The sequence below is a fragment of the Myxocyprinus asiaticus genome, chromosome 3 (genome assembly GCF_019703515.2).
Source record: "Myxocyprinus asiaticus isolate MX2 ecotype Aquarium Trade chromosome 3, UBuf_Myxa_2, whole genome shotgun sequence".
Taxonomy (NCBI): Eukaryota; Metazoa; Chordata; class Actinopteri; order Cypriniformes; family Catostomidae; genus Myxocyprinus; species Myxocyprinus asiaticus.
In genome coordinates this window covers 37,990,352-38,016,855 of record NC_059346.1, presented here as the reverse complement: position 1 = coordinate 38,016,855, position 26,504 = coordinate 37,990,352, and the positions used below count along the sequence as shown (strand labels likewise).

The following is a 26,504-nucleotide window of genomic DNA, read 5'->3' as shown; positions in this document are numbered from 1 at the left end:
AGCACCAGGTCCCTGTGCGCACACAACAAATCCCGAGAGTGAGCTAGGATTAGTCAGTCGTCGAGATAGTTGAGGATGTGGATGCCCACTTCCCTTGAACGGGAGTCTGTTGAGTACTCGCAGGTCCAAGATTGGCCGCAACCCACTGCCTTTCTTCGGTACGATGAAGTAGGAGCTGTAGAACCCCTTCTTCATCTCGGCTGGAGGGACAGGCTCTATCGCATCCTTCCGCAGAAGGGTCACGATCTCCGCATGCAGGGCAGCGGCGTTCTCGCCCTTCACTGAGGTGAAACGGACTGCACTTTTACTGCAGTACTGAAAACTGCAGGAATACTGTGTCCAAATTACCACACTTTTACTGCAGTACTGAAAACTGCAGAAATACTGCATCCAAATTACCACACTTGTACTGCAGTACTGAGAACTGCAGGAATATTGCTTCCAAATTACCACACTTTTACTGCAGTCCTGAAAACTGCAGGAATACTGTGTCTAAATTACGACACTTGTACTGCAGTACTGAAAATTGCAGGAATACTTCGTGCAAAATACCACACATGTACTGTAGTTCTACTGTTGTTCTCTAGAACTGCACTCTGCACTCCTACACTTAATACATTTGCTGTACTTCCGTGAATTCTTCAAAACTTGACCAATGACTGCAAACGCAATGTGAATTATTAGCAATCAGCAATTTATTGACATTCAAATGTTTAAAAAGGTTTAAAAGCTTTTAAAGATATGCCTGGCCATTAAGACACCTGAGCATCAGCAATGCAATATTTCAAATTAAACATTAAAATTAAAATTTGCATCACTTCATTGACCCTTAGGACACATGGCCATAATATGCACCTGATACCTTCTGTTATTGTATTTTATGATGAGTTCTGTGAAAAGATTCTACGTTATGATCATGAAAACATTTTCTTTTTCGTTTCTTTTTTTTCTAGATAGCTCACCCACTGTCACAGACACGCATTTCTTCTACTCCAATAACTGAACTAGTAAAGGAAGTTTGGGCTGTTTCTATGAAGGATGCTTTAACAGTGTAAAAAAGTTCAACACACAAAAGCGTTTTATGGGCTAAAAACATGTACATGTTGTAACTGTACACTTGTCATAGCAATATCTTACATTCTGTTCTCTTTTTTTTTAAAGAAAGACAAAAGATTTCCTTGAACTGTTCTCTTGGCCATTTTTGAAAGTGTGTGAAACTTGCGTGAAATTTTGAAAACTTGCATTACCTTCAGTGATGTAACTTTCATGTGAACAAAAGCAAGGACAAATCAACCCATCGCTAAACTCCAACATACCTGCCAGTGTTTTCAGAAAACTGGCAACTTTTGACTGTGAAGAGAGAGCTCGCGTGCTCATGGTTGCCAGAATGCTTGACTAAAGCGTCACCCTGGCACAATTTTTCCAAACTGTACAAATGTCAAGATTTGATTGGGTATTTCATCTATAGAAATCTGGCAAACTTACACATGTCAAAATCTAATTCTGACTGACAAATTGCCATTATTTATTTATCAAATGTAGAAAATTAAATATTTTACTTGCATGTTTAGTTCTAAGTAATACATGACACAATTAATCTAAAGGGGATAGTAAGGGGGGATGATGGTTTTACAAGGGGGATGCTTTTTAGTATTTCTTGCAACATTTCTTGCCATCCCCTGCATTCCCCCTCAGTTCGAGCCCTGATTACCTCTAAACTGCAGTTTAGTGCACTAAAGTGCAGTACACCCATAATTGGCAATGCTGTTTAAAATATTTAATATTTAATTTACATTCTTTTTTTTTTTTTTTGTTAATCACAGATTTTTAAAATGCTACAATATGACTCTCTCTATATACAGTACGTCTTATATGTCAAGCTGTATAGTAATGTGCATGTGTAGAAATGCTGGAAATTATTCACATTAATAAAGTTACATTCCCGCTCCACCACACTGAGTGGGAGCTCTTACGTAGAAAAAAAGAGGTTGCGCTAATCTAACTTTTCCCTATATTTTCCACATTTTCTCTACTGTAGGTGGTATATGTGGTGTCTCTCCCTTGAGAGAGTTTGTGTGTTTGATTGCATGCTGGAGAGAGAGAGAGAGAGGGTGCGCAACTGATGATGCGCTTTTATCTCAATGCAAGAGAAAAGAAAGCATGAGCAAAGTGCTCCATGTTCACTCTATCTACACTTTAGCGTAATTCCAAATATATTTGCATAGTCTATATTTGAAAATATATTTTCACAAAATACACAGAACGCAGTTTGTGGACTAAGGAATATTCCTCTTGCTATCATACCATATGAACAAGCGCAACTGAATTAATGTGATCCTTGACTAGTAGGCACCAACCCAATGCGTTGACCCTCTAATACAAATATTACAAGTATTACATAAGACTGACCACAAGAGAAGCAAATTTCTGGGTTCGTGGGATGACCAAACTCACTTTTCCACCGTGAATTAATTGTTATCCAAACACATAAGTTTTATCACAAAGGAGCCATGCAAATTTTGTTTCACAGACATCACTCTGAGAAACAATGACCGTCCAAATAGAGCTTTGTTTTGCTTTTAGCGCTAATACTGCCCTCTTAATGATACTTCATCTGAATAGTCCGGTAAGACAGAAGCGCAATGAGGTGCCGAGGAAACGCTGGCTGCTTCACTCCATCGAGTCGTGTGAATGAATCTTTAGTTTTCTGTATCCGCATTTGATTTGTACAAAAAAAAAAAAAAAAAAAAAAATACAGTTAAGAGGTCCTTTCTCCATCACTTTGATGCAGTGTGTTTGTTTGTGGTGTGCATCTCTGTGTAAGGTCCCCCGGTTACATTACAAAGGTTCCGCCCTATTGCAACTACTGTTTAGATTTCATACAGAATAGAATAGAATGCCAGAATCTAATGTCAAATTGGTAATTACATTAATCACTTTAAAAAAATAAACAATGTGTCAAACATTGTAAATGAATCGTATGCGTTAATTTCAACAGCCCTAGTTTAGACACTTTAGAACAGCAGTTTTGTTCAATGTGAAAATTTTATTTGAAATTGTACTTCACTGAACTGCTATTATTTTGCATTGTACTTCAGTTACACAAGTATTACTACACTGACCTGAAATTGTACTGTAGTGCACTATATCAGTACTGCAGTTAAAAGGCATTGTAAGTGCAGTACAGTTTGTCACTGTGCAGTACAACATCATTGTTCTATACAAAACTGCACTGTTACTACATAGACTGCATCAGTTTAACTGCAGTTCATTTTTGTAAGGGAACAACAGACTGTTGGAGTGCAGGGAGAAGAGGCTTTCTTGGGGTCACTGCCCACTGGCTTGATCCCAACACTCTGAAGAGGGTCTCTGTAGCACTAGTGTGCAAACAGCTGAAAGGCACCCATACCTTTGATGTTTTGGCTTCTGCGCTGAATGAGATACATTCAGAATATGACATCAGAGACAAGATTGTTCGAACAACTACTGACAATGGCTCAAATTTTGTCAAGGCCTTTAACATGTATGGAGAGCAAGCTGAGAACAACAACTCGGAAGCTAAAATGATGAAGTCCATGATTGGGTGAGTGATGAGGAAGAGGATGCAGATGGTGAGGAGGTGGAGTTCCTTGATGTTGAAACTGTTTTGAATGAAGATGATGGCTTGCATTTCCAACTTCCTAAACATCATTTTTGTGCTTGCCACTTGTTAAACTTGATTTCCACTGTGGATGCAACAAAAGCAAACTCAAATTGTTCTTACAAAAAGCTGTCCCGATCAACATTCTCATAGTTTCAAGCACTATGGAACAGGTGTGGCCATTCTTCTACAGCTGCAGAGGTGACAGAAGAGGTGTGAAAAAACAGCTGATTCGTCCAAATATAACAAGATGGAACTCTCTGTTTCTAGCTGTTGAGAGAATTCTTCGAATGATTAAAGAGCAGGGTGAACGGGCCATCAGAACAGTCTGCACTTCACTCAAGCTTCCCATGTAAGTGCACAGTTTTGCATTCTAAATGGTATAGTAAAAGTAGAAATTGTAAAACAAATCTTTTTAACCAGTTACAAAAGGGTTTACTTTTTTCAACAAGAACTACTGCTGTGGCCATCCTGGATGAGTATTACAGGACCATGATCCCAGTTGCCCAAGCGATCAACATTCTTCAGTCTATTGCCTGCTCTCAGCGTCATCATCACCAAGCTCGACCGAATCCGGCTGTCCTCCAGGTCAGGGTTGTGCACCATTTAGAATTGAAGTGAGAATTAAATTCTAATTTCAATTCCTGATTTTAGTAGCAAACAGGAAGCAGAATTGTAATTCAAATTTGATTCCAAGTAAAATTAAATTAGAATGCAATTCAGAGATATTCATATGCTGTATACACAATGGGTATTTCCAGAAACATTAAATATTAAATCAATGTTTGAAATTCCAGTATAGGAATTTGTATTTCATTATATTTAATCATTTAACAAATTTGATGGAGAATGTTGGAAGAACACTTCATTTCCCATAATGCTCAGATGTACTCATCACATGCTTGTTGTCGGAAAGAACAGGAAACATGGACTACGCCAGGTTCATTCAAAACATCCTGGACAAAGGATGAAAATACCCTCAAACTAGGTTCGTTTTTTTTTTTTTTTATAGATCTTTGTTTTAACAAATGCCATTTCCAATATCCCTTTTTAAAATGATGTTTAATTGAAGTAATCATAACATTCGCATTCATATCAAGTTTCTTAAATTTAAATATACTTTGGTAGTATATGGTACAGTTCTACCCATTAATTTTAACACGAAAAATGCATAGTGTGTTAATGAAAAGTTTCAATTGATTAGTAGCAATACTGGTCTTTCCATTTCAGGGCTGGACTACATTAAAGACGATCTGGAAGAAGAGGAGACCTCTTCCCTGTCTGCAGTTGATTCCTCCAGCATTTCTAATGAAGAGGATTTCTTTGCAAACATGAAACACATGAGTCAGGAGCATGCCAAGCAATTTGAGGGCTAACTTGCCTGCGAAGTTCAACACAATGACATTTTGAAGTCTTTCCCAGCGTTGTGCAAATTGTATTTGAGAGTGAATACTGCCTTGCCAGCCTCTGCTGCTTGTGAGAATCTGTTTAGCACAGCTGGGCTTGTTTTCAGCCCTCGGAGAGCAAGACTTCTGAAGCTGAATAAAAAAATTTGCAGCTTTGTTTAAACCTAAACTGTACTGTGGTGGTACATACAGCTGCAAAAAAATAAAAAATACACATTACTAAATTATAATTGATTTGTTAACTCTTGTTAATAGAGTTAAGACCTGCAGACAAATACACATTAATAGGTTTAAACTGATTTATTGTTAACTCTTGTTAAAAGAGTTTGATGTTACAAAATTTAACATTTTGCCCCATGTAATGCCCCACTTCAGGAGTACTGTTTACCCCATACATATAGGCCCCCACATTTGCACACACACAATCCCTTGCATACTGATTAATTCACATGTTTGCATACACATTTAATCTTGGATGTGTTTTTATTTATTTATTTATTTATTTATTTAATTATTTATTTATTTATTCAAAAATAAAAGTTGCTTGGTTGCAAAGCATGTGTATTTAAATCTTGATGCATCCATTCAAATCTCCATAATTGACTATTGTTGGCTAGTTGGCTCCTCATAATAATTCATTATGATGCCAGACTGAGCTCTAACCTATCTAAGCTGATCTGTCTGTGTGTTTGTGACCTTAGAACCCTCTCTCTTTAAATAGATGTATTGCACAGGATGGAGCATTTTAAATGTAAAAAAAAAAAAAAAAAAAAAAAAGTCTAATTGGTCAATGCTTTTACTGTTGGTAAAGTAATTACTTTTGCACTTTTACTCAAGTGAAAATTTAAAAGGTGTACTTCTACTTTTACTGGAGTAAAATTTTATCAAGGGATTTGTACTTATAAAATAGTGCCACACACAGAATACATGGCTACAAATTCTGGTACTTCACGTTAGTAAGATCAAATACTGGCACATAGTATATTTCAGGCATAAACAGAAGAGGGTAACCCTGTTAAAATATACATCTAATGTACATGTACTGTTCATGCTTTAGAACACACTATACCAAAGCTTTTAAAAGTGCACTATTTCAAAAGTGACACCATCACAGGATCATAGTCGGCAGTGTAATCTCTCAAAAGTTGTAAAAACCACATGGTTTCAGTGCGCGGCAGACGTAGCAGCATAAGCTCCAATTAAAGATCAGGGGCCGGTTGCACCAGCTATATGTAAGTTTCAACTTAGCCTAGTTGTGGCGTAAATGGGCATTAAGTCACAATTTAAGCACTACTAAATATTTGAGCGTTACACCATTAAACTTAGGTAGAACGTAACCCTACGTATAAACTAAATATTTACGGAAGACTCTGACCAGGAGTAATGGTTGGAATAAAAAAGCAGACTGATATTTTATGACATCAATGAGCTCATGTTTTGCATGACAGGCATCGATCATTTTGACATACAGTATGATGTTGACATTTACACTCGTTTACATTTACGATAGAGAGAAAAAAACGTACTTTTAAGCGGATCTTCAGCATGAAACCGTTCTAACAGTGCAGTTTTCAGGGTGCGTAGCCCGGTGTCAAGTTTCAACACATTCAAAATATATTTAGGATATTATAATTAATAAATGTCTGTTTTTCCAGCCTGTTGTATTAGTATTTATTTATCACCCCTTATTTATTTTAGATACAGTTCCTATATATTGTTATTTACACAGGGCAAATATACTGTTTATCAAATCTACTTTTATTACATATCGTATTTTAATGGGGATATAATTTATTACAGCTGACAGTTACGTGAGCAAACAAGGTTTGAACATCAACCGTAACAAGATCAAATTAAAGTTCATGGCATTTTAACACTTCTGTGTACAAATTTGAAGGCTGTTTATTGGATCAATACAGGTAAACGTCATATTATGCGACTACGCATTACTTTACGGAGAGCTTATGACCTACTAGTTAAGTCTTGCCTTAAGAACAGGTGGTGCAACCAAATTAAGCACTGACTTAGTTACAAACTAACTAGTAGTTATTGAGCACTTAGTGGGAACTTTATGTCCCAATTTACGTGAGACCTTACGCAGAGCTGGCGCAACCCTACCCAGATGAGTTGTATAGATTTGCAGACAAATTTTCACTGCAAAATTGCATGTTGAGGTGTAGAAAGGGGAGGTGGAGGAATAAAAGAGGGAGAGGAGGTGTAAGAATTCCTATTGAGGAGCTTTTGCTATTTATCATGCGGCACTCTGGCAAATTACAATGCAGCGTTTCATCATGGAAACCCTGGCTTCTCTCGCGCAGGTATCCCTGGCCTAAAACACATTCATCATTGTCGAATGGTGTAGTATAACCCCTCCTCCTCTTCACTCGTCCTGCCTTTTTTGTTGTCTACACATAAAACAGCGGTTCTCAACTGGTTTTGCTTCAGGACACAGATTTTACATTGGACATCAAGTTGGGCCCCAACACAGTAGGAAAATTATTTATACAAAGGCAAACCAAAATGTCTTTAAAATCAAACATTGAAATTTATTCATAATACCATAAATCACATTGGCCCAACAATGTGCAAAATTATTAGAGGTGTCAGATTTAACGCGTTAATGCAATGCAATTAATTGAAAAAAAGTTTAACGTGTTAAACAAGCCCAGCTACTACTTGATATAGAAATGAAGTATTTTTAAGACTATGTAAGCCACATTTTAATTACCACAGAAGCACATCAAGTCTTAACTATCACCAAAACACAGAATGAGACATTTTTGTCTGCAAGTGCTTTACATGTGGATTTCAAAGCGATGCGGATCCTGAATGCAGCTTCACAGTTGCTGCAGGAAAGCGGATGACCACAGTCTGCCGGCAGATTAATAATGTGGAGGATGAAAATTTAAGAGATTTAATGCCCATTGCAATGAATATGCAACCTATGGGGGAACTAGTTCTTTCAATTAGTCAAGATCCCACTTAGACTTTGGGAAATGTTAATGTGACCTGAACTGGTGCTATTTTAGTGCATTTCTGTCTTTATACTGTGAAAGGCTTTGTTTGGAAAATGCTAATAAACCATTATTGTTAAATATTGTTTTGTTTACTTTCTTAAGATGGAAATAAATGCATTTTGGCAGGAAAATTTTTATATTTAGAGTCAAATTTCAGCATTTTCTGCGATAATCGCAATTAACTACAAAAACAAATTATGTGATTAATCACGATTAAACATTTTAATCTACTGACAGCACTAAAAGTTATTTAGTGTTTGGTTTCTAAATTCACTGAATTCGGATGGTTTCATGCACTTGGCACTCAATAATTTTGCACAAAACATGTTTATCCACATTGCCAGTGAACCAATATGTAATGTATGTGTCATATTTTGTTTTACTTGAATAGTTTTGTTGACGGCAACAACAAAACATATTGAAAACGTTTTCTCTTCCCTTTTAAAAGATAAGCCTATTTATTTTGCAATCCTAACTGTGTATCACTATATGGTTCATTTGCATTATCTTATTTACATTTAGCATAGTTTTTTCCCCTGCTGTCCACAACCCTATCAGAACCGATCTGCGACCCATATTTGAATTGCGACCCACCAGTTGAGAACCACTGACAAAGAGAAACACAATTCCATCAAACAACTGGGTATTAATTATCTAGGAACACACTAAAACCATACACATTTCTGTGTAAATCGCTTATAAAATTATTCTAATGTAAACTTCCATATTCAATTCAATGTGACAATTCACATAAGAATGGTTTTACAAACAGAAATTTGTATTTTGTGAATGAGGCCTACTGCCTTTTGTCCTATGGCTCAAGATTGCATGTTCCACTGTTTCCGTTGTTTGTACTGTACTACCACCTGAGACATGGGGCCATTTTTATTAGCTTTTCTGCCTGCAGCCCTGTCAAATGCCAACCACATATCACTGCTGGTTTCCTGTTGAGGTCAGTAAGCCATGTTATTTTTCATAAGGTGTAGAGTTTGTTGCCACATCTGTCAGCTGAATGCAGCTACACAATAGCCAAGACTCTTCCCATTTTAAAAAGCTATTCAATAGACGTGAAGAAAAAAGGGAGGTGGGGGCAACGGAAAGAGCTAATTGGCTTGCAGTGGTGTGTGATTAATTATGCAGTGGTTTTCACTGCCTTAATACTTATCCTTTAATTAGATGTTCCTTAATTTATCAAGACAAGAACATTTAAAATATAATTTCTAAGAAAGCCTTTAAAAAAAATCTGTTCCACAAATAAACATAAGATATAACACTGAGTTTTTTCCAAGTTGAGAAGAACATCCACTGTACAACAAAAACAGCTTTCATTATGGCTATAGGTATCATTTAGATGTTTCTCTATATTCAATATTAATATTTCAGAGCAAAGCAGCATATCCAAATCACATATTGTCTCATAATATGCTCTAATGGTTAATGCACTGCATCTTACAACCTCTCAGGGCCTTCAGTTCCGCAAGCCGTCTTGCCACACTAAAGGTATTTGTTGTAATGGTAGCAGAACACATTCTCATTTCATTAAAGTCTATTTGATGGATTTGCACCACTGGGCAGGTGTCATTGCATAGACCGTTTTTGGAGTCATGCATCACTCGTTATCTCTGGTGTATTATCAAGGTCTAATTCACTCTCAGCTTGATTAGAAGGCTCATTCATTTCAGCACGAACTGTTCTGGCAATCACTTCTGCAGTCATCCACCAGAACTAAGATAGTCTCAAGGTGTCGTGACTGTCTCCTATGTAATAAGTGAGACATTCACATGAACATGCAGAGAGCAATTCAATGCTGGCTTCAATAGGCTTTTTGCAATAGGCAATATCTCTTTATTTTGTCACTTATTAGACACAGTGGCCTCAAAAAGTATTTGGAAACTTAAACCACACTAAAAATGTCTGAATGCCATTGCCTTGAATAACAGAATATCAAACCAAGTGTCATTTATTTGAAAGAAAATTGGCACAAACACACTTTTCAAGCAACAAGAAGCTTGTAAGGTTAAAAGAAAATCACACTGGAACCAGCTGGTTTAAAGTGATTGCAAGTAAATTGGTTCCAAGAATGGGTCTAGCATCATTTGTTTGCAGATGCCACTTGGTTTGATATTTGGTTTTCTAATGCAATGCAATGCATTCATACATTTTCAAACGTGGCTTAAGTGTCCAAATACTTTTTGGGGCCAATGTTTATTGGTTATCTATTAGAATTTAGAATTACCTCAAATCCCATAAAGTAAATAGAACCACATCAGTCCTCAGCTTAAAACAGCAGATCGGAGTTGTAGGTGGGATAATAAGGATGGAAAAGCAAAACCGCTACCATTAAATAACAAACTAGGGAAGGAGCCCCATCTGTTGTTCGTGCATGGCTGCGTGCATAAAGTGCAGGCACAGCTGGTGCTGGATGAGGCAGACAAGGTCTTGCTTTTGTACCCCATCCGTCCCCTGATTTTGCATTGTTTCTGACATGCAAGATTTGTCAACTCGGTCCCCATTAAATTTTTAACTCTTTCAGAGATCAAATTTGGCAACTTTGAGCAACTAGTGAAATAATTACAACCCTCTGTGCAAGATTGCAGAGCCCTAAACAGTACACAGAATTGACCGCAAACTGTTGTCATTTGGAATGTTTAACGTTTCCAGCTGTGTGATTTATAATGTCTTTGACATGCTGTTTATGCAGAATGTGTAGGATGTGTCGCTTATGGCACAGCACAACCAGTTTCCTTGTGCATAGGCTTGCAATTAAATGAGAATTTATTATTATTATATTTATTATTATTTGTGGATCACATTCAGGGTCAGATACTTAGGGGGTCTTCGAGCAAAATGCCACCTAAACTGAAAAAAAAAAAAAAAAAAAAAACATTTCAAAGTGTGGGGGCAAAAAATGCCCTTGTAATGAATTCCTCTGTCTTTTTATTTGTAACATCTGATATTGTTCTTATAGTCCTAGTTATACATGTAATGGCATAAAATATGAATTAATGATGATTTAATTCTAAGGGTAAGTGGTAATAAATTTCCGATCTTGAGAAATTAAATTAATGAATCAATTAAACTGAAGTATTTGACATATAGATGAGACATATTTTATGTTTTAAATGTCTAGAAAAAATATGCCCTTGTGGAGGAAAAAACAAAAAGCCTCTGAAATTCAAATCCAGGGGGCAAATATTGCCCCTTAATGTAAATTAAATTTCTGACACTGATCACAGTGGACTCTAAATATGAGTCTGATAACCAGCCAAATGACCAGCTAAATTATGCTAGTAAACAGCATGGCTACAGTACACTCACTGAGCACTTTATTAGGAACATCTGTACACCTACTTATTAATGCAAATATCTAATTAGCCAATCACGTGGCAGCAGTGCAATGTATAAATTCATGCAGATACAGGTCATGAGCTTCAATTAATATTCACACCACCTAACAGAATGGGGAAAAATGTGATCTTAGTGATTTCAGCCACGGCATGATTGTTGGTGCCAGACGGGCTGGTTTGAGTATTTTTGTAACTGCTGATCTCCTGGGATTTTCATGCACAACAGACTCTAGAGTTTACTCAGGATGGTGCAAAAAAAAAAGAAAAAAACTTCCAGTGAGCATCAGTTATGTGGACGGAAATGCCTTGTTGATGAGAGAGGTCAACGGAGAATGGCCAGACTGGTTCGTCAGAAAGACTACAGTAGCTCAGATAACTGCTCTGTATAATTATAGTGATCAGAATAGCATCTCAGAATGCACAACACGTCAAACCTTGAGGCAGATGGGCTACAACAGCAGAAGACCACGTCGGGCACTTTATTAGGACCATAGTGTTCCTAATAAAGTGCTCAGTGAGTGTATGTTAATCCAGTACAGCACAAGATCAGCACAAACAAGCATATACCAGCCTGGACCAGCAAGGAAATTCATGTTGGTCTAAGCTGGTCTTTTCCGAATGGAATTCTATACCGGCAGCATAGCCAAAGACCCTTGAACTTTAAAAATGTACTTTAATATGAACCCACTGCATATGAAGCACAAGGGCATTAGAGTTTTTCAACCTGATATAAAAAACATTTTTCTTTTGTTAAGGAAAAGTCCAGCAGGGATCCACATCTTCATTACTGATGTTCCCCTGCACACCTCCCTCAACACCTCCCTTCTGTTCTGTGCTTTAGCTGCCTGCTTCCATCAGGGCCATGTCAAGTCCAGAAATAAATGAGTGATGGCAGGGAAGGTCTGCTTGTTTTCTTCTATTAACAGTTGGGAGGTTGTAGCTGCCACCCTTCACTTTGCATTGACTTGATGGTTGGAAAACAATGTAGTTGTACAAGGAGAGGATACTATCACCAAGGTGTTGATCAGATCTATTTTCAGAAAATGTAACTAGATTTAAGGCAAATTTGATCATTTCTGTGCTACTAGCATCAACAAACGGAACTGCAAAAAAGATTTGTTTCCAAACAGGTTTCCTGAAGACTCCCCTCATCCTCCATTGGTCAGCAAACAAATAATACCACCCCAAACCCACACCAGTGGTAGAGTTAATGAACGTGTTTACATGCACAATCTTAAGGTTTAAGCATAAAGCAATCCGCACAGCTAGATTTCGGCCCATTACCCCCATTTTGCGTTGCATGTAAAATTATTTGGCAGTGTTCTTACCGGCTTATACAGTGTGCACAAAGGTTTTACATGTGCCTGTTTACGCTTTGATGTAAAAAACCTGATGATTTCAAATCACATCATATCAAATCACATCTTCTTGCGTTGTCAATTTTTTGCAATAAGCTGATTTTTGGTAGTTATTAACATATTGGTGTGCATATAAATGTTGCTTTGTCAGAGAGGTTTGGACTGCTCGAACAAACAGAGGCATTTTTGATAGTGCCACAGAGGCACAGTGTTTACACTTTTGGGGGGAATTAAAGTAATATCCCAGGTTCAAGGCAAGTTAAGCAATCAACAGCATTTGTGATATAATGTTGATTACCACAAAAAATTACTTCGACTTGTCCGTCCTTTTCTTTAAAAATTAAAAGCAAAAATCGATTTAAGGTGAGGTACTTACAATGGAAGTGAATGGGGCCAATTTTTTGAGGGTTTAAAGCCAGAAATGTGAAGCTTATAATTTTATAAAAGCACTTACATTAATTCTTCTGTTAAAACTTGTGTACTACTTGTGCAGTAAAATTGTTTAAATCATAATTTTTACGGACATTTTAAGGTTTTAGGGTTTGATGACATTACATCGTTATGGCAACGAAGTTGCCAAAATTGGCTATAACTTTACACAGAAAAGGTTAGTAAGCGATTTTATCACATAAAATCATGTTAACACGCACATTGTTTATGTATTGTGGCTATACTTTTGAAACGTTTATTTTAACATATATTGGCCACTGTAATTCTTCACTTTTTAAATAAAAGGAGGGGTAAGTCAAAATGAATTTTTGTGATAATACTGTGCCACAAATGCTGTCATAAATTATATTTAAGAATAAAAACGATGTCATGATGTATCGTCGTGAGGCACGATGTGAACCAATAATGTTATCGATGTAGCCACCAGTTACATGATTAAAGCAACATAAGGGTAAGTATATAATGGCATAATTTAAAATTTTGGGTGAAATATTCCTTTAAACTGGAATATAAGTATTTTAACAATGAAAAAAATGACACATATCACCTTTAACCAACTGACTAAACTAATTTTTAATCATCATCTGACTAGATTGCCTGGCCTTCTGCTCGCTCTAGCAAACACTATTAAGGTATGGTCACACTACACTTCGCACTTCATTAAATTCCACTGAAATGCATCCAATCGCAGAAGACCGAAACGCAAGCTCATAACATTTCACATTCTGCTGTGCACTAAAGTTCAAGTTTGGTGAACTCTGACCTGCAAATTCATATGACAAGAAGATGTGTGACCAATAGAAGATCGAAAGAAGACACGCTGACTTCTGAGATCAATACAAAGAAAACATATTTGAAAAGCTGCATGCCTTTATTGTTCCAGGACAGTGAGTAGATGTCGACTGTATATTTTAACATTTTAAATATATATGTTGTTAGTTATTTATTACTTATTAAACCAGAAGCCATCGAGAGTGTTACGATTTCCTCCTGTACTTTGCGGTGTCCAAAATAATTTTTCATACTAAAAGTGTAGTGTGACTGGGCTTTACTATGTGTTTTCATACGGAAAAGTCCTTGGGGAACAGGGAAAACTTTAAGAGAGTTACACAGCTATTTCACTGGGCATCAAGTTTGATTTTTAGTAGGCTGACATGCCTTAATAACACATTTAGAAGTGTGTTGTGAGTGCTTTGACCTGTTCACTCTATCTCTAATAAAAAATTCAATATGGAGATTAGCAGACACAAAACTGATAGCCCTCCTCCAATCCTTCTGAAAACCTTTCACCAAAACAACAAAGATGCATCGAACAATAACATATGTCAGAATGCTGGCAGTTTCCAATTAGTTTATTGATTCACTCCAAGAGTTTAGTTCATGCAAGGCAAACTGTCAGGTTACTCTGCTTCTGGTCCCTGCTTATTCTCTGTGGCAGCTCCATCCAGCAGAGTCGGTCAGGTGATCTTTGCTGTGTACTTGACTCTTAACCCCCCGCCAACCCCCCCCCCCCCCTCCCTTTCCTAACCCTCTCTCTGTCTCTCTCTCTCTCTCTCTCCTCTCTTCCTCTACAATTGGCCATCTGCTAGTGTGACTGTGCGCCTGCAGAGCAGAGTCCGGCTGCTCCCTGATTAGCCTCACAGAGACTGTGGAGCTCATCACCAAAGAAAACAGGCTTGCACTTTGCTGAGGGCCACTGCAGCTTTGTTCTGCAGAGATTCACCTCTGTGGTCAATGAGTCCATGGAGTTGCAATTTTGCAAGATGTTACTTGACAGTCAGTAATTGGCTTGTGCTTGGGTCGTAACAGCTTACAGTCATTGAGAATTCCAAGATGTGTGTCTTTCTTTGTAGGCACAAGTAAGGTAACCTTTCTTTTTTGTACCATTTATATTTTATGTACTATATTTTAACAAACATTAATTACATTTATTGTTTTTTTCTTATTATAATTATACATACTGAATTCACCATTGGCATTTCTATCACAATTTAGAGGTTGCGCTACAAATAATCATTATCTGTCACTGATGTACTGAGTTGTAAAATTTCCATCATGGTCTATTTACATCATTTTTGTTTGATTGGGGGGCGGGGGTGGGGTGGCATTTCCCCTTACTACTAGATTTATTTTTAGGAAATGAAACATTATACTTATATTTTTAGGAAATTACAAGGCCATCATGCAAGGAAATAGTAGCTGGTCGCATAAATGATGGCTTTAAGACCTGGTAGAAGCCTCTGTCAAGTGCCAGTCGGTTGGTTCAGCAGTAAACTGAACCAACAAATGATCTGCCAGCACCTACTGCCTTTCAGGACTACAGGGCAATCAATGCAACGTAACTTTTAAAACATGATTGTGTTGCTTATAATGAACACAATTATGTCTATTACTTTGTATGGATTGTAGCACATAATTTACTTTTGCATTAAAAAGTGCCATTTTATTACCATCAGCTGGATGAGAGCATGCTCTCGAACTACTGTTTGGGAAACCCTGACATAAGTCAACCAATGGCACAAGTTTGGGACAGGACAATCTGTTTGTACAACCAATTGCAGATGGAATTTAAATTCTGTTTTGAGATGCTGGTGGCACAGAAATGACACACTTCACTTTTAAATAACAAGCGATAGATATCAAGTTGAATATCTAGTAGTTCCTCATAATGTTTTGTTTTTATTTTTACTATTTTTTTTTTTACTATAGCAAAATGCAAGCCATTAAATTTATCACTATCCATCAGCGTCTTACACCACAATTCTTCAGTCGACTTTTCTCTCTTGTGACAATTTACTGTGGCAGAAACATTGTGTGGTGCTGTCAAATACCTTCAAACCCCTTTCAGTCACACAGTAGTCCTATTCACAACAACCTAAAACCCGCCATTGCACTACACGGCATAAAACATTTATTCCACTGGGAGTGCATGGTCTTGGTTTCCACATTTCCTCCAATTACTCCATCTCAGTAGGTCCAGCAATGAGCTTTTCTGCTCCACATGTGCTGTCATTCCCCAGGCCAACAGAATAGATAGAGCCCTTCATCGTGTCAGGCTTTGTCTCTGTCTAATTGGCTGGCGGTATGACCCTGTGGGCTCAGAGAAAAACAGTGTCCTCAAAAGCGCAGTACACAGAGTATAATTATTGTTCTTAATCCAGGAGAATGGCCTTCACTACGGTCGAACCTTCAGCAGTTAATTAAAGAAAAGTGCAGAAGTGCATGCCTGGTGGCACTGAGATAAGACAGGGAAGCACAGGACAAAGCTCAGCAGAGAAAGCAAGTTTTTGAGATGGTGGATGAAAATTGAGGTAATGTTATTGTACACATGTGGAACTGAGAATTTAAATTAACATTGATTTTGCTCTAATGTGAGATTCATTCAGATGCGATCCACTGCACAGATGTTAGCTTTATTGTTTAAACCATTTAAACTCTGCTAAAAAGAACAGCATTGCTGGCCAGCATAATATGTTATGTTTTGGATGCTGGCTTGTAATTAGCTTAACAAGCAAGACTTCAAAAGCTTAATTAGAAAGATCATGCTATGCTGGTTTTTTGCATAGCTATGCTGGTTCACCTTCTAGACCAGCACTAAACCAGCATTATCCAGCTTGGACCAGCATGAAAATTATTGTCAAAGCTGCCATATTTTCAGCAGGGAGGTTGGTCACTTAAGAATAAACCATTCCAGACAGTTTGAGGATAAATGTGGTAGAGGCCAGAGACAAACTTTGGTTATTGTTGTTGCCTAATACAATTAAACCCAGCTGATGATCATATTTTTTTTTCCATTTTACAGAACTGTCAGATATTAGCTAAATTATGCATGGCAGCACAATTAGAGCAGATGTGATTCTCCATGAAAACAATAAAAATGAATACCTGATATCTACATGCAAATGCAAACCAGTGGAAAATTTCACGTTATAGCTCTGTTAGGCAGATATAAGCTGAATCTTTGCATATTCACCACCCCCACATTTAATATATGTAAAATATATGTATATAAAGATATAATGTATAATGTATAGAGATGAAAATTCCCCCAGGAGTTCACATTTTACAACACAAACCAGTTATTATCCAAAATAATGGTCTGTACTGTGCATGCCAAGGAGATACTTTGGCATGTGGGTAAAACAACACAGTGGGTCAGTTAAGTTTGTTGACATTCAGCTAACACATAGGCTACAATGCTAATAAATAAACAAATACATACATACATACATACATAAATTCATACTGTATTCCTAAGGAGAGTATCTTTGTCTTGTTTTCCAGTAAAAATATCTAAACATTCTTACAAAAAATTGAATTTTCCTAAGAAGCAAAACTGTTTTTAAGATTTTAAGTCTTGTTTTCAGAGAATGTATCCTGAACATAACATAATGTGCCAAAAGTCTTAGGCACATAAGATGTTTCACAAAAACATTTGTCTTAAGTTGGTTATTTATATCTTCAGTTTTAGCTGGTCAAAAAGAAATATACAATTTAGACCCACAAACATTCTTTTTGCAAAAAGAACAGAATAGAAGAACAGGGAGCCCTGCAACAGATGGCATGACCCCCACAAAGCCCCCCACTGAACACTGAGTAAGTCTGGGATTACATGAAGAGACAGATGCAATTGAGATGAATATGGCAAATTCTCCAAGACGCTTAAAACATCCTACCTGCCAACAACCAATAATGTTTTGTTTTTTTTCAGGTGTACCTAGGAGAAAGTCGAAGGTGCACACAACAAATACTGATTTAGCTTTCTTTATGTTTACTGTGCTTTGTATGACATTAATTGATAAATGAAAACTACTTATGGCATTATTTTTGAAGACATCCTCACTATGTAACATTTTTCACAAGTGCCTAAAACTTTTGCACAGTACTGTATGTGTATTTTTGCTTGTAGCACTGGCAGATTTATCACTTGAATGAAAAACAATTCTAAAATGTCCCCCTTGAAATTAGGTTTTTCAAAAGCAGAACATTTGGTCCCCCAATCTTGAACATTTGGTTACATCATTGGCCACACTTCTTCAAGATACATTCTCTGAAAACAGCTTCTACTCTCTTACTAAGTTTTGCTTATCAGATTAATTTATCAGGCTTTAAAGGATTAGTTCACCCAAAAATGAAAATTCAATAATTGTTTACTCATCCCTGTGTTGTTATAACCCTATACATATTTTTTTCTTTTTTTAACACAAAGGGAGAAATGGTAAAAAAAAAAAAAAAAAAAAAAAAAAACATTATGCTCATTGATGTCATACAATGGCAGTTTATGGTGACTATCTCTTCTTCAAACATCAAAAGAATGCAAAAGTATAATTCATAAGTCTAATAAATTATTCCATGAGACTCATGATTGTTATGAAAGCATACAATTAGGTTTGGTGAGAAACAAACCAAAATCTAATGTATTGTTCAGTGAAAATGTTCACTGAATGTTGATCACCTATGCGCATCATGTTAGGGAGCCCCCTCACGACATTGGGGCTTTTAAGCAAAAACTTGTTTGTTTATCTAAAAACAGGTCTACAACAGCGATATAGTGACAACAGAACATAACACAGCTGCACATAAAACAGAGAACAGAACTTACTAAACATGTCTGAAGAGTTTGTAGTTGAAGAATTTATGTTTTTCTATTCCCAGACGAGACTACAAGCAGCCACAGTCCTAACCTGATGGTAAATGACACACGATAAAAGGTATATTTTCTATTGTAATCAGAGTTTTTGTCCTAACCAGCAGTGAGGGGAGACAGAATATTCTATCAATGGCTTATTTTCTATTTTCGGCAACATGCGGATAACTCCGTCCACTGTAAACTGGCAACGGTCCAAAAACTTTCAAAAAAATAAGGCTGGGCACAGAAATGCTAACATTATTCAACTACAAACTCTTCAGACATGTTTAGCAAGTTCTGTTCTCTGTTTCGTGTGCAGCTGTGTTGTGCTCTGTTGTCTCTATATTGCTGTGGCGGATCTGTTTTTAGATAAACAAACACGTTTTCGCTTGAACGCCCCAATGTCGCGAGGGGGCTGCGTGAACTGTTGCTCTGGTGCCCTATCATGAACACGCCCAAGAGATCAACGGTACATGAACATTTTCACTAAATAATGCATTAGATTTCGGTTTGTTTCTCACCAAACCGTATAGTATTCTTACATAACAATGATGATTCTCATGGAATAATTGATCAGATTTCTGAATTATACTTTTGCATTCTTTTGAAGCTTGAAGAGGTGGTCACCATAAACTGCCATTGTATGACATCACTGAGCACAACATTTTTTCACAACTTCTCCCTTTGTGTTAAGAAAAAGACAGTCATATAGGCTTATAACAACAAAGGCTGAATTTTCATTTTTGAATGAACTATCCCTTTAAGGATGTTTCGATATTTGTATTGGAAAACAAGGCAAAAGTATTTAAGAATATGATTTTTTGCAGTATACACCATGTTAAACACTATACATTTGTGTACTGAAGACAGTTCTTTTACAGATGGCTCCACATGCCACATGGCTTTAGGTTAAGATATTGCATATTTTTATGAATCTGTATTGTGCATAGAGTGCACTTACTTTTTGTGAAATTGAAATTTGTCTATGCAACCATTAAATGAACATTAAATGAGTCTCCATTGTGAGGCAGTACATTGCCATTTGAATCCCAGTTCGACTGTCAGCAGCATGACTCCATTAAATACTTTCCACTGGCTGATTTTCACCCATTTACATTTTCTTTTTGGGCAGTAGTACTCCTAACAGGAATGCTACAGCCTGCTGTACATTTATATTTACTAGCAGAGAGCCATTATTATGCTCTTATTTAGCTACTGCTGACATGCTATTATTTACACATATCTTACACCAGTGTGGGGTGTAATGCATTACTAAGTAATTAATTACTGTAAATTACTTTTTCATTGAAAAAAAGTATGGGATTACTCTTAATTTTTCAGTAATTTAATTACAGTTACTTCTGATGTAATTGCGATAAATACTGTATAGACTCTAGAACAATTCTATATAAAACAATAGTGAATTTAAAATTAAAATTTAGCGCCTAATGTTAAAATGTATGTTTTGTAATTTAATGCAGCCCCCTTAAATTATTTGGCCAGTTCATGAATAATTTATTTAATTTTATATGATTTATTTGAAAGAATTAAAAGAACAGTTTCATGTCTATCCTTCTTATTACTATATATTTTTCATCTGGTCAAGGTTGATCAGGGTTTTAGAAAGTAATTAGTAATAAATAATGCAATTACTTTTCTGAAAGAGTAATTAGTACATTAATCGAATTACACTGTAGAAGATGTAATTAGTAGTTAGAAATTAATTACTTTTTTAGAGTAACTTACACAACACTGTCTTACATGATTGACCCCTTGTGTTTCAAAAGTAATTGTCTTTTTTTTCAAGAATTAAAATGTATTTTGTGATTTATGAAGGGTGAGTAGGAATTAATAATGCTAGATGTCTATTGCCCACAAATGAAAAAGACATTTTTTTCAGCATGATAACAGACCAGCAGGTCTGTGAGTCAACAGTTTTGATGTCTGGTAGAGAGTACAGAGACACGTGTTTTTTTGTAAGAACTGTAAGAAAAATGTATCTTTTACAAAAAATAATTGCACTTCTAATGTAATGCAATCTATAAAAATTAATATTCAGGACAGTTTACAAAACATGCCAGTGTCTCTGAAATAATGAGCACTCTGACAGGAAATGCATCTATAATCTTGTTTGGGTAAAAACAACTTCCAGAAGTTCTGACAAGTTCTGAAATCACAGTGTTCACTTTTAAATTACTACCCATGAAGGCCTCCCACTGACTGTGCGGAAGTGAACAGCTTCAATTATAAATGCATAAATGCCAAGAGGAATATACGTGCAAAACCATGAACATAAGGCACTTCTCATCATCAACGAGCTTAGCTCTTGATGAAAGCAGAAATGATTCTCTCATTATGAAGTTGTGCTTATAACCACTGACGGATCTTTCTTTTTCATTGACTTACCTTGACAGAGATCTTCCCCTCATCCTTTGGTAAGTGTGCAGCCAGGAACCAGTCTCCCGGGAGGGGACTGGTGACATTGAAAACCCCTGTGGTGCGGTTGGGCAGTGTCCATGTCAAAGTGACAGCATAAGAGCCTGGTACAATGGTGTCCTTTGGAAAACGAGTATGGAGGGGGTTGATCACAGGTGGAGCTCCTGACCTGAAGTACCTGTAAACCACAGTGACAATTACATTTCACAAATCCTGTCATGTGTGGTTCTGACCTATCTATACTTTTGGGAACAAAATTGTGTCAAGTGTTGGATGTCATCAAGAGATTAAACAGAAACAGAGCTGGAAACAGAGAGATGTGGCACAACGGTCAAAGACATCCATCTAGCGCATGTTTACATAGAAATACAATTGAAAATAAATAGTGTATGGATTAAAAAAAAAAAATACAAAAAACGTGTTTGGTGTGAACGGCCCCTAGCGCTGATAAAAGCTAGATCGTTACTGTGTCTGAAAAATGCTGCAAATGCTGCAATCTCAGGCTGTATACAAAGGTTGGAAGGCATCAAGGCATGTGCATGATTGCTTTATGATGTCTGAAACCAGTATTCCAAAGGAAACACGGTCATACACAAAATGCCAATTGTTAAAGGGATAGTTCAACAAAAAATTAAAATTCTCTCATCATTCTCTCACTCTCATGATATACAAGATGTGTATGACTTTCTTTCTTCTGCTGAACACAAATGAAGATTTTTAGAAGAATATTTCAGCTCTGTAGGTCCTTTCAAGGCAAGTGAATGGTGACCTGACCTTTGAAGATCCAAAACTCACATAAAGGCAGCATAAAAGTAATGCATACAACTCCAGAGGATTAATATATATCTTCTGAATCGATGTATTCACATCTGGAAGCCAGTATTTTAGGAATCAAGTCACAGATAAGAATCAAAACTGGCAATTACTGATTTATAAGTGAATGTTTTTTTATTTATTTATTTTTATTTATTTTTCATCATTTCTTTTGAATTGGTCTAATGGGTTTGCAAAAAGGCCTGAATCAGTTCATGAGGAATCATTCGGACAGCTCACTCACAAATTGTGTGGAGTGGTTTCTCTCTCAGTCAAACAGTAACAGCATAATTCAGAACAAAAAGAGCACTGGATGAAGTGGATATTTACCAACAATCAACGAGGAAAAAAAAAACTGTTATTGGATCGTATTATTTGCTGAAGTGATGAAGAATGTCTTCATTAAGTACTGTACTAGACATACTGTAAATACTGTAGTGCAGGTATAAAGAAATGTTCTAACCTTTTAGAAATAATTAAAAGAAATCTAAATCTAACCTAACCAAAAGAGTAACAGAACTCTAACTGTACACAAAAGCACTTAAAGTACCTAAAATACAGTGACATTACCTTGTTTTTATACAAATACCAGAGTACTTGAATATGGTAATCAGTCAGTAGTACCATGGTATACCAAAGTACCATGTTATCCATCTTTACTGCCACAGGCTACTTTTTTGAAAAGCATTTTTTTGTGAAAATCTAAGACAGTCCTTTAGTTATTTTTAATATTTTTTATTTATAAAAAAAATAAGCTCTAAATGTTGCAAGCTACTTTAGCTTGTTGGCAACTAGGATAGCTTTTAGTTTAGCTTAGCTATTAGTAGTAGTTGTTTTCTAAATGTTTTGAGTACCTTGTAGTTAGAGTTATCTTAGTCCATAATAATTTGAATTTGCTTAATCTAATAATAATAATAATAATAGAAGTCAATGGGAGGTCTAGCAAGACTAAGATAGCAATGAAGACATATATACATGTTTTGCATTTTAGTGAATATCTGTTGATATCTGAAAATAGCATGGAGAGAGAGAAAGCACATTGTTACTTCTAAATCAGTTAGAATTCAGAAGATGCACCAATTTTTCATTCGAACAAAAAAGAGGAAATGGAGCATTGTGACTAATACTAAATTACTATGCAAGTGAATCGTAAACAAATACTCCAAATTTAATGTCAACCGGTAATATTCTGAGCAATGCTTACAAATTTAGGAGGTACTGACTTGAAAGAGCACCCATAACTAGGCTGCAATTACTAGTAAAAAAAAAAGAGGAGATGACTTAAAGAGAGAAAAATAATCAGATCAAACTCATTTTTAGCACAAAACCATATTGTTCCTTTATTTCGACATAAGAAAACAAGGCCATAAATGTAAAAAAGTCTTCCCTCAGTCTCTGGCCTGTCAGTCAAGACAAAAACACAGCCAGACAGCGGGAGCCTGCAACATATCATGTCATGAAATGTTTTTTTTTTTTTAAGGCTTCACTGTCTGCCATAATTTTTGCTCAATGCACTGCGTTGTGTCTCCTGCAGTTTGTCAGTCGCAACCCTGAAAATCTTCAGAAAATAAAGCCCTGTGTGAAGCGTTTCACAAAAAATACTATCAATTACTCTTCAACCCCCCCCCCCACCCCACACACCCATAACAAAAGAAGACAGCACAATCATATGTGTTATATTGTGTAGGAAAGTCATTTCATTTAGTTCCAGTCCTCTAATCTGATAGGAAAAGAGCTGGGATGTTTCATGCCACTTGTCTGTTTTTAAGGCCTCCCAAACAATCAATTCTGCTTTGTTCTGCTTATTATTTTGAAAAAAATAAATTATATATATATATATATATATATATATATATATATATATATATATATATATATATATATATATATATATATATACAGGTGCATCTCAATAAATTAGAATGGCGTGGAAAAGTTCATTTATTTCAGTAATTCAACTCAGATTGTGAAACTTGTATATTAAATAAATTCAATGGACACAGACTGAAGTAGTTTAAGTCTTTGGTTCTTTTAATTGTGATGATTTTGGCTCACAATTAACAAAAACCCACCAATTCACTATCTCAAAAAATTAGAATATGGTGACATGCCAATCAGCTAATCAACTCAAAACACCTGCAAAGTTTCCTGAGCCTTCAAAATGGTCTCTCAGTTTGGTTCACTAGGCTACACAATCATGGGGAAGACTGCTGATCTGACAGTTGTCCAGAAGACAATCATTGACACCCTTCACAAGGAGGGTAAGCCACAAACATTCATTGCCAAAGAAGCTGGCTGTTCACAGAGTGCTGTATCCAAGCATGTTAACAGAAAGTTGAGTGGAAGGAAAAAGTGTGGAAGAAAAAGATGCATAACCAACCGAGAGAACTGCAGCCTTATGAGGATTGTCAAGCAAAATCGATTCAAGAATTTGGGTGAACTTCACAAGGAATGGACTGAGGCTGGGGTCAAGGCATCAAGAGCCACCACACACAGACGTGTCAAGGAATTTGGCTACAGTTGTCGTATTCCTCTTGTTAAGCCACTCCTGAACCACAGACAATGTCAGAGGCGTCTTACCTGGGCTAAGGAGAAGAAGAACTGGACTGTTGCCCAGTGGTCCAAAGTCCTCTTTTCAGATGAGAGCAAGTTTTGTATTTCATTTGGAAACCAAGGTCCTAGAGTCTGGAGGAAGGGTGGAGAAGCTCATAGCTCAAGTTGCTTGAAGTCCAGTGTTAAGTTTCCACAGTCTGTGATGATTTGGGGTGCAATGTCATCTGCTGGTGTTGGTCCATTGTGTTTTTTGAAAACCAAAGTCACTGCACTCGTTTACCAAGAAATTTTGGAGCACTTCATGCTTCCTTCTGCTGACCAGCTTTTTAAAGATGCTGATTTCATTTTCCAGCAGGATTTGGCACCTGCCCACACTGCCAAAAGCACCAAAAGTTGGTTAAATGACCATGGTGTTGGTGTGCTTGACTGGCCAGCAAACTCACCAGACCTGAACCCCATAGAGAATCTATGGGGTATTGTCAAGAGGAAAATGAGAAACAAGAGACCAAAAAATGCAGATGAGCTAAAGGTCACTGTCAAAGAAACCTGGGCTTCCATACCACCTCAGCAGTGCCACAAACTGATCACCTCCATGCCACGCCGAATTGAGGCAGTAATTAAAGCAAAAGGAGCCCCTACCAAGTATTGAGTACATATACAGTAAATGAACATACTTTCCAGAAGGCCAACAATTCACTAAAAATGTTTTTTTTATTGGTCTTATGATGTATTCTAATTTTTTGAGATAGTGAATTGGTGGGTTTTTGTTAAATGTGAGCCAAAATCATCACAATTAAAAGAACCAAAGACTACTTAAACTACTTCAGTCTGTGTGCATTGAATTTATTTAATACACGAGTTTCACAATTTGAGTTGAATTACTGAAATAAATGAACTTTTCCACGACATTCTAATTTATTGAGATGCACCTGTATATATATATATATATATATATATATATATATATATATATATATATATATATATATACATACAATGTAACTGACCAAATTTTTCCCAAAAGACAAGTTACTCTATATTAACTTATAAGAACATTCGCAATCATGTAATTGTACTGAATATCAGCACGGCTGTGATTACCAGCACATTTAGCAACACACCTATACACCTACTTATACATCAGTTTAATTTTTTTGAATCAGTGAATTTTTCTGTGTGTTTCTCCTTCTGAAACAGACAAGCAATCTTCAGAGATGCCCATGCTAACCCAGGGGTCCAAGATCCTTGACAGGTAATAACTCAACCTACTGCTGCTGGAGCTCTTCAGGGTTATTATGGGACCAGGTGGACCTAAAAGATGTCACATCATCAGGGGGGCTTATTCTGAAATGGAAAGGCCTACACTGCTCCCATGTATGCAATGATTTTGCCAGTCAAATATGATTAGCATGGGTACATGTGCCAAACACAAGCTCTTTTCCAAAACCTAGTGAGCCTCCGATAGGCAGAATTTCAAGGCATCTGTGTGTGCTACCAATGCGAAAGCTGTTCTAAAAGGTAGGCATCTTAACTATGCTGCCTTCTAAGGTATCTTGTTTCGACATTATTCTAAGGCAGCATCGTATGTATCATTTGCAGAGACATCAATCCCATAATTCAGTGTTTCTTAACCCCCATTGTCCAAGACCATTTTCATATGTAGGATCATGAAGATAATTCCTCTGGTATTTCTGCTGTAATGATGACAAAGCTGCTTGTTTTAAACTTTATTTACAGGAAGCAGGAATGTCAGTAGATAAAATAATTATTTGTGATACATTTTGTGATTCCAGAAGTTTTAAGATCGGTTTGTTCTTCAACAGTTATTGAAGGAAGTTGTTAAATTAAAATAAGA

At 36.6% G+C, this 26,504-nt stretch overlaps 1 protein-coding gene across 1 annotated transcript in view; it reads right to left on the bottom strand.

The window, feature by feature from the left end:
- The window catches only part of LOC127424495 (transmembrane protein 8B-like), a 251,801-nt gene that overhangs the window by 142,167 nt on the left and 83,130 nt on the right, over nucleotides 1-26,504 (bottom strand). Inside the window, exon 3 of the mRNA XM_051669777.1 lies at nucleotides 21,254-21,461. Within this exon, the coding sequence (XP_051525737.1) occupies nucleotides 21,254-21,461 (208 nt within the window). The remainder of the gene's footprint in view (nucleotides 1-21,253; nucleotides 21,462-26,504) is intronic.